Raw genomic sequence first — 10000 nt, 5'->3', positions numbered from 1 at the left:
GGAGGACCCCCGACCTGTGCCGTGAGTCCCACCTCTTATGTGTGTGTGTGTGTGTGTGTGCCGTGAGTCCCACCTCTTATGTGTGTGTAAGGCACGGTGTGGTGGAGTGGACTGCTGCCATCTGGTGGACAAATAAAGGCTCTGCATGTATAAACATGAATAAAATCATAACTATGCTCTGTGTGTGTGTGTGTGTGTGTGTGTGTGTGTGTGTTAATGTACAGCAATGTCCTGCCCCTCGGCCATGCGATATCAGGCATGTCGGAGCGGATGTGTGGAGGATTGTGGGAGCGGCCCAGGGTCTCCAGGCGGCATGGTTGAGCTGGGAGACGGTATCACCATGGGCAACGGCCCTCAGTGCTCCAGCACGCCCATGGAGGGCTGTTTCTGTCCCGAGGGGACTGTCCAGCGGGGTGCTGAGTGTGTGAGCAGAGAGGCCTGCACGGAGTGTGTGGACGCCAAGGGACATGCACACCCGGTGAGCGCTTATTAAGAGCACAGTCACACACACACACACTCGCAAGGTTATACACCCATACAGACACACACACACACACACACACACACACACACACACACACACACACACACACACGCAAGGTTATACACACATACAGACACAGACACACACACACATATGTACATCATTCTGTTATGGAGCTCAACAGTCCCGCCCCTCCTCTAAGAGTGTTTCGTTTCTCATTCATTTCTCCAATCGATATTTGGACAAATCCATACTGTATGTAAAGAGTTTTAGACCATGCCTTAGGCTAACCTATTGTTATTCAAAGATAAGACACAACGTCAAGTTCTCTAACTTTTTAATGACCACCGCCCTCCAACCCTCGCCATCAACTTCCCACAATCCACATCCGGTTCCTAAGTAATAACAGTCCTAGGTGTTTTCTACACAATAAAGTTCCTAGGTGATTTCTATAGTAAATACAACAAATTATATTTCACGGTTAACAAACAGTTAACAAACTCACTCTCTTCTTAAAAAAAAATAAAAATGTAAACCCTGAGGCTTTCCAATAAAATGAACATAATAACAGTGCAAAACAAGTTTCTTTTAAATGCATTCAAATTTACCATGTAGTTATGAATAAAGAGTTACAACAAAACACTCTAATCTATATATTTTTTAGTCAAGTTTCCAAAGTGTCCCTCACTCAGTGCTTTCAGTAACTGTACAGGTGAGGCCCCTCTTTGTTAAGCAGTCTGCAAGTTGTTCTTTTGTGTTGTTCCACAGAACACGCTCAATTTTCTGTGTTTAGGACAAGCTCCTTGATACTACTCACTTCCAGGCTAAGTCTCCTTTCAGAGACAGACTTTGTGGACTTAAGTGCATCAACAATTGAATGAAATTGTCAGTTACACACAGATTAAAGGTGGAGCACGCTTCGGCACCCCCAATGGTCAATTCAGAAAACAGTGTAGCAAGAAAAATGGCATTATCTATTCCCTCAGACATTGCTAAAGTTTCTCCAGCAAGCGTTCTCACCCACTCTCTTTAACTCTCTTAGACTGCCAAGAAAGTGGTGAAAATGTGCCATCTTCTCCCCATCAAAACTATCAGGTGCCCTCCTTGAGTGCCCCCATCTGTGAGGTTTCCAAATCCAGGCATCACTGAACACTACAATCTTGAGAGCACTGTCTCTACCCAAATGGTGAAAGATTAACCCTACTTTTTGGACTTCAATTTGCACACTATTCTGTTTTGCTTCATGTATTGTTTGCACTGTTGCATTTTAAGCTTAGAAGTTAGGTAGCTGGCATCAAACAAGGCGCCTGGCCTGGTCTGCCTTGCTACCCAGAGAATTCGGACCTATCTTTGACCTGAGTTGATCCTTTTTCCTCTTCACAAAGAGAAGAGTCATGTTGCACGCTCGTAGAAGGTTTACATGTATTGGCTGCATGTGTTGAATGTAGTTCTCCTGGTGTATTTACAGTTTTGTCAACAGTTACAATGTCTATCCCACATAACAGAAGTTGTCATGTCCCTCACGCCCAACTTGAAATACCGACCCTAAGGTGGGGTATTACTGTATTGGAGAAACCGTCTGTGCCTCCCCCAAATGAAGTCATCCACGTGACAGGCAAGTACCCCACTCACATTGCAGTCCTGATCTGTCCAATAGAAAACAGCTGGATGATCGACCATGGACATCTTGCCTCCTGCTTTCAGCACTATTTCCTTCACCCTGTTGTACCAGTACAGGGAAGCATCTGCCAGCCCACACACACTTTCTGAGCTTCCATAATTTTCCAGTACAGTCTGCTTCGGAGGGAGGTCTGATGTAGATGTCAATGTGACAGTTCAACCCCTGTAGGAATGCAGCTTTATATCCATAGAATGTAGGGTCCACTGTCTTTGACAGGTAACAGCCAAAAGTAGTGAAGGCGACTCTGTAGCACAAGTTGGTGAATCCTTTGCAGTTCTGACACTTGTAATTCTTCAAACCTCTAGCCACCAACCTTGCTTTTGGTACCAATCAGTGGGTGTTTCTTTAAGGGTACATACCCATCTGGTGCTAACGCGCTTTTGTCCTTCATCTTGAACAATTTCAAACACATTGTTATCTCTCCAATTCTTCATCTCTTCCTGTTTAGCTATGTCAAATGATAGATCTTTGTGATCAACACATCCTCACTGTTATCTGTGGTATTATACCTAACATCAGCAATAATGGATTCGATCTGAAGGTTCTCCAACTTTGATATATCAACTGCATCTGCCTTTCCTGCAACATTGCTTGGCTCAATGAATAGCAGATTGTACCAGCTTTTGTATTTGCCTGTAGATTTGCCAGCACGCCCAAGAACTTCTGCTCTGTAAAAGTCCCACTGTGGGCATCTCTGTAATTTAGAACTTGTCCTGTTTTCAGATGGGCGATCAGCTTTCTGTTCTTTGTCATTACGTGTCTCCATACCATCATTTGTCGGTTGTGTTTTGTGTGTGTCAGTGTTTGCTCCGGTTTCTGTGTCCTCCATGTCGCTATCATCATGTTGTTCATCATCTTCCATGTTCACTTTCCTAAGTCTGAGGTAGTGCACCTAACACATGTTCCTCCGCGGCCTGACAAACACTACTGCTCCATCCTGATAATTACAACTCCTGGTCCTTTCCATTCTGTACAGTCAACTCTCTTATAGTGCACTCTGTCACCCATTTCGTATCTCTCATCTGTGCTGCGTAGTTGTTTACGCAGAGCTCTCCTTATTCTCTCCGAACACTCTGCCTCTGTAAATGCTTTCCTTGCTGCATGTAAAGCGGAGATGTGTTTTGCTACCCACTCACTTCTTGTGGTGCCCTCTAAAGCTGGGGCTTGTCAATCAGCACTGAGGGCAAGTTGGGATTCTGCCCAAACACCAATTGATGAGGACTGTAACCGCGGAACATTTTGCATGGTATTCTTCGCCATAAGCCCAGTCTAATGCAGTGTCCCAGTCACAGCCGTTACTTGTCCTCACTTTCATGATGATCTCAGTCAGCGTTTGATTGTGTCGCTTCTATCAGTCCATTGCTCCATGGGCTGTATGCAGCTGTTGTTTTTACTTCTATGTTAAAGTTTTCTGCCATGTCTCTAACCTCATCATTGTTGAACTCTCCCCCATTATCGCTGAATAGTTTCTGAGGTGGGCCATGCACACTTATCCAGTCATGAATAAAGTGTTTAACTATTTCAGATCCTTTCTTTGTGGTCAAAGGCTTCCTGCACTAAATCGTGGTGAATTGATCAATAATGTGGAGATACCAAAGACCTGGCTCAAGCTCATGCAGATCTACTGCCATGGTTTCATTGTGCTGTGATGCTAGTGGAAGACCAACAGCAGGCCTTGGTTTTGTCCTACTGTATCTCTGACACGTCTCACATTCACTGACAATTTTCTGAAGAATGATGGCACATTCTGCATCTTTAGTGCCTGAGCTAGATAGAAGCCTCAGCAATCTGTCGGCAGAGGTATGACCAAATTGTCTATGAAGCTTCACTAGGATTTTTGTTTTTCAACTTTGTTCATTTGTTCTGAAATGGACAGATTTCCCTCATCACATTGCTTTTCTGTGTCCTCATTGCTGCCTTCATTTGCAAGCAACACCCTCAGCAGCTACAAGGGATATGGTCATCACTTGGCATGGTTTTTCCTTCTTTGTCCATAATGTTCACACAGTAATGACCAGAGCTCACGAAATCCAGCTTTACAGGTTGACTGAACATCACTGTCATTTTCCATATCCAGCACAGTCCCCGCTTTTTTCATGGATGCCTTGCTCAAAAGCAGTGGAATCTTTTGTTGAACTATTTCAGTCTCAATGCTGCACTTCGTTAGGCCTATCTTAGCAGGAATTTGCAGTTTTCTGGTGGAATGGACCACTTTTCCATCACCAAACTTAAATGGTCTATTACTGCATTGCTCTGTCTTCTTCAGACTCTCTAATTCTTTATGGCTTAGTCCTGCGATATAGCTATCTAGCCATTCTTCTCCACACACACGGTAATGTGCATGCTGTATCTATTATTGCAGAGCCAAAACATTCAGTTAAAAAAATCTCAAGCGCCTGTTGGTGACTCTTTAGTAAAGAGTGATATTGCACTCTTCAACGTTGTCAGTCTCACAGTGGGTACATTTTATTTGCTCACCCTTGTGTGGGCAGTCTTTAGCCCAGTGGAACGTACTTTGGCAAATGGCACACTTTGATCTGCGCCCATACCTGTCCAAAGGGTTAGTGCCAGGCAGAGGTGTCTTTTTGCTGTTCATTTTGGACCACGTCTTGCCCTCTGACGCCTTTGCTCTGTTGTGACATATGCAGCTTCCTGATTTATTCCCATAGGGTGCACAAACGTTTTCCCTCCAAAAATCCTTTTCAGTGCGCGGACTTCATTGAAGCAAAAAAGTCAAATCTGTACACGCTGTTAAAGCTAACTGTCGGTCTTTTACTTCCAAGCATGCAGTATCTAGTAGTTTGAAGGCTAAAACTGCATCGGGAGCTCCATTTTATACTTGCGCATCCTTGGAGTATCGCTGTTCAAATTCAATGATGTAGTCCGCCATGGATAAACTACTGTCCCTTATAATTCGATCAAAGTTTGAATATGCCTCATACGCTCGGTCTTTTCCTCTTTGAGAAACAATTCATCAAGTTTTCAATTAAAGTCAGCATGCCAGTATCTTTATTTAAATCTTCTACGGGTATTTCCATCGCAGTTTCTCTCGCTCTTCCCGCTGATAGCCAAAGCCACTGCCAGTGCTTGTTTCTTTTTCTTAAAGATCTGTAACTCGTGTCCACATTTTCGACTTCATTCTTCCAGCTTTAGTAGGGTTTGCCTTCATCGGTCGTATGGAACTTTATAATTGCTAACCATCCTCTGCTACCAATGTTATTCAAAGATAAGACACAACGTCAAGTTCTCTAACTTTTTAATGACCACCGCCCCTCCAACCTCGGCCATCAACTTCCCACAATCCACATCCGGTTCCTATACAATAACAGTCCCTAGGTGTTTTCTACACAATAAAAGTTCCTAGGTGATTTCATAGTAAATACAACAAATTATATTTCACAGTTAACAAACAGTTAACACCTATGGCCGTGACTCATAAGCATACAACATATCATTTCGAGTTAAAGCCAGCAAAAAGCTAAAAGCTAAAGCTAGCCAGCAGCCAGACCAATGGATACCTTGTCTTAGCTGAATTACTGAAGCTAGGCAGGTGTGGGCCTGGTTAGTACTTGGATCGGAGACCTCCTTGGAAAACTAGGTTGCTGCTGGAAGTGGTGTTGGTGGGTGGCCAGTAGGTGGCACTCTTCCCTCTGGCCAAAAAAGATAGATCCCAATGCCCCAGTGCCGTGACGGGGACACTGCACTGTAGGAGATGCCGTCCTTCGGATGAGACGTTAAACCGAGGTCCTGACTCACTGTGGTCATTAAAGATCCCACTTATTGCAAGCACTTATTGCAAAGAGTAGGCGGTTCCCCGGTGTCCTGGCTAAATTCCCAACTTGGCTCATTCAATCTGGCCCTCTAATCATCCTCCACTGTAATTGGCTCATTCACTCCCTCACTCTCCACCTCAAGCTGGTGTGTGGTGAGCGTTCTGGCGCATAATGGCTGCCGTGCATCACCCAGGTGGGTGCTACACATTGGTGGTGGTTACTAGTGAGGTCCCCCCATCCATGTGACGCGCTTTGAGTATCGAGAAAAGCGCTATATAAATGTAAGGTGGTGTTGTTGTTGTTAAAAAAAAGTCAAAGGTACAAGACTGTGTACATATTTTCATTTCCAAGTGAAGGAACTACTTATCCCATGAGCCTTTTCTAACTTACACATTTCAAACATTTGCAGCCTAACGATAGTTTAACATGCTTCTATTTTAATCTCACACAAGAAGATGACTAACTTCCTACAGTTTCCATTGAGTAAATTCCACTTTCAAGAGAAAAACATTTTTTATTGGACGGCCACACATCGGTTCTGACAGCCTCGGTATCTGTCTTGATTCCAGCGAGTAACGAGCCGACAGTCGCGGGAACAGGGGCATCAGTCTGTGGTAGCAAGTGCAATTTTCTTTTCTGTCATCTGCTGGGGTAGCAGTATCAGGGCCAGTGACTCTAACAGACTGAACAAGCTGATTAGGAAAGCAGGCTCTGTGCTGGGGACTACTCAAGAGCCTCTAGAGTTGCTGGTGGAAAGGAGGATGTTGCAGAAATTGTTACACATCATGGGCAATGCATCACACCCCCTACACAGTACACTGGCAAAACAACAAAGGGCCCTATCATGACATTCTAAAGTGCATCGTCACTCGTCAAAAGTCTATTCAAATTTAGTAGGATGTCCAGTTCACATTGGGAGGGGTTTCGTTATCAAAAGTGGAGCGCATGGCGCAACAAGGTGTTCCTAGGTTTTTTAATCAGTCATATGGGTGTGTTTGGGGCGTAACATCATTTTAAACCAATGAGAATGACACAGAGGCGATTCTAGAGTCTGTGGGGGCCCCAAGCAAAAATTTCAAGGGGGCCCTTATACCAATGGAAAATGTATTAAATAAAACCTTTTTTTTAATTCCAAATGTTCCAAACATGAAAAACTTCTTTGGATAAAGTCTATCTTTTATTCTTAAATAACCTACTTGGTTGACCCATCTCCTGACAATGTTACAATGTTTATTGTTTGCTTACAAGAATTATTAGCATGCAGAGTGAGAAGCGAACTAAAGGAGTTGGAGCTGGGAGAAAAATAGCTGGGCCTATAAACAGGAATGGAAAGAAAACTTTGCGTTCATCTTACCCAGTTTCACAAATGCAAAACCTGTGTATCAGATATGAAACAACGCTGTCACAATAAATAATATTATACCACACTACAAAACGCAGCTATTTGCTCCAAACAAGCACAAAGCGCCAATATTGAAGCTGGCCGAGGTCTAGCAGGATCCAGTGCATTCTGGTGTTCTTTCTCATATTTGTTTAAGCACCAACTCACAGTCTGATTGGTGAATAGGCTATTTTGTAAATCGATATCGTAAAATAAAAGATTTTAAAAAATAGGACTGCCAGAATAATTTGACTGGGCCAAACAATATCAGTGGTGGCAGCTTTGGCGCCTGTTGCTGACCCATGTCGTAGATTATAGTTTAAACTCGAGGTGTGTCAATGATATTTTAATTTCATGTCGACTGAGCCGAAAGGGATTTTACATTTTTTTTAAAAGTATAACGCCCATTCAGCCGACCGGGAGTTCAGAACTGCGTTAGGCGTTAGTGTTTATTATCTTCATGACTAGGCCTACAGGAGGAAGGCAGACAGTAGTTAGTCAGTTTGAGGACAATAAACGAAGCATCAAAGGGTCAAAATATTGGCACCAAAGAGAATTGCTTATAACAGAACAAGTGACGGTGTAAAATTAAAAATCTTTGGCGGCACACATTAATGTGATTAAAAAAATTAACGTGTATGGTTGGTCCTTACTCACTAACACGTTATGCTGACAGCCCTAATATATACATAACGTTAACCATCTCCTTGATTTAACTAGTTGTAACTGTCGCTAGCTAGCTGAAGTATATTGTCGTATAGATGTAGCAAACCATGTTCAATCTTTTTGCCAATTAACATTAGCCTATAACTTCATTGAGTAAATGTCAAAATCCGTTGTTGATCCGTTATCACTGCACCCTCGATTGACGTTTACCACAGTAGCCTAAATATGTGTGGATTCTTTGAACTCTTTTGAACACAGATCCGCTGTTTATAAAGCCATAGCATAGGGCCTACATGTACAGATGTACTATTTGTAGCCTACAACAGGACAGGAGCACGCAAAATCTCGCTTGTCCCACCGGCATACGCGCTGAGACCAGATCGGGGGCCCCCTAGCGGCTCGGGGCTCCAAGCAGTTGCTTGGTTTGCCTGTTGACAAGGTGCGCCTCTGGAATGACATCTATTATATATAAGTATATATACTCTTTTGATCCCGTGAAGGAAATTTGGTCTCTGCATTTATCCCAATCCGTGAATTAGTGAAACACACTCAGCACACAGTGAAGTGAAGCACACACTAATCCCGGTAGCAGTGAGCTGCCTGCAACAACACATTTCGGGGAGCAGTGAGGGGTTAGGTGCCTTGCTCAGGGCACTTCAGCCCCGTGGCCTACTGGTCGGAGTTCGAACCGGCAACCCTCCGGTTACAAGTCCGAAGTGCTAACCAGTAGGCCACTGGCATTCCCTTTATAAGCGCGTGATATGTCAAATACATGCATCGGTATTTTGGCATTCAGCGCGACATTTGAAGGAGGCTGCTTAGCGAGACCGTATGAAATAGTCATTCTTAAACCATGCTTTACTAAAACCTAGCATAGCCTTCGCGCATTTGCACTCGTCTATTATTTGAACTCATTGGCAAAGTGAAACTAACTTCACCAAGGTGTCAGTCAAGCGAAGACAGTTATATGCAGTTACTTTCACTATTGACTGACAATGGGTTACCATCGAAAAACATAGGCTGGAAAAAGCAACACTTACCCTAATATTGCTCAAATGACTGAATAAAACAACATTTATCCTGCAGAGGAGTTGCTTATATCTCGTGACAGTCGTCTTCAGCTGTGCTCCATCGTGTCTCTCGCCTCTCCCCTAATCACTTTTAACTGTCATTACCAATTTGCAAATGATGGTGAATAAATTTGTAATGCTTTGCATGGACGTGTGCTGGTGTGCGTTCATGAATGATAGAAGGATGGTGCGTGCACCTGCCAATATGACTGTTGACATCGCTCTTAAAATAACATATGAACAACTTCGCCATTGACTTCTGACCAGGGTTAGGTGGTGTATGATAGCGATTTTTAGACAACAGCGCCAGGCCCCTCCTATAGGTTGTTAATTGCCACACCCTGGTCGCAATGTTTAAAAATAAGCGTGCAAAATACCGAATTAAGCTTTGCGCGGGTGAATAACGAGCTTTACGCCATGCGCTGGAGCCCAAAATACAGCCCAAAGTGTTTTTAGTTGGCGGTTTTGCCAACTCAGTTGCAGTAAGGACAGATATAAGAAAACCTTCTTACCCACAGCAATAGCACTTTACAACGACTCTCCTTTGAGTAGAGAGAGACAACTTATCTTTTAATCTTTTATATCTAATATGGAGGCAATTGTCTTGATTTATGTCTTATTAGGCAGTTACACTTTGGTACTTGGATGTGTATGGTACCTTGACAGCTACCACATGCTATGTCTTGTGGGTGAAAGTAATTTCTTGTTTATGTATGTGGACTATATGTGTGTGTGTGTGTGTGTGTGTGTGTGTGCTTGCTGTATGTTCTTAAGGCTGCTGAAACAACTGAATTTCTCTGTGGGATAATTAAAGTATATCTATCTATCCATCTATCTATCTATCTATCTATCTATCTATCTATCTAAACATTTCCATGGCAACGGTTATCTCTACCATTCAAAGGCTCTGCTTTTACTGGCTTTTACACATTAGGATTTTGGGTA

General features: G+C 43.3%; 1 protein-coding gene across 1 annotated transcript in view; it reads left to right on the top strand.

Moving 5' to 3' along the window:
* Positions 1 to 10000, top strand: part of vwf (von Willebrand factor) — a 51737-nt gene that overhangs the window by 29449 nt on the left and 12288 nt on the right. The window contains 2 exon segments of the mRNA XM_048256168.1: positions 1 to 21; positions 225 to 478. The exon segment at positions 1 to 21 is cut by the window's left edge and continues 297 nt beyond it. Coding sequence (XP_048112125.1) covers positions 1 to 21; positions 225 to 478 — 275 coding nt within the window.

The sequence above is a fragment of the Alosa alosa genome, chromosome 11 (genome assembly GCF_017589495.1).
Source record: "Alosa alosa isolate M-15738 ecotype Scorff River chromosome 11, AALO_Geno_1.1, whole genome shotgun sequence".
In the NCBI taxonomy this organism is placed as follows: Eukaryota; Metazoa; Chordata; class Actinopteri; order Clupeiformes; family Clupeidae; genus Alosa; species Alosa alosa.
The sequence above is the reverse complement of the archived record's forward strand: the minus strand, read 5'-3'. Positions and strand labels throughout refer to the sequence as shown.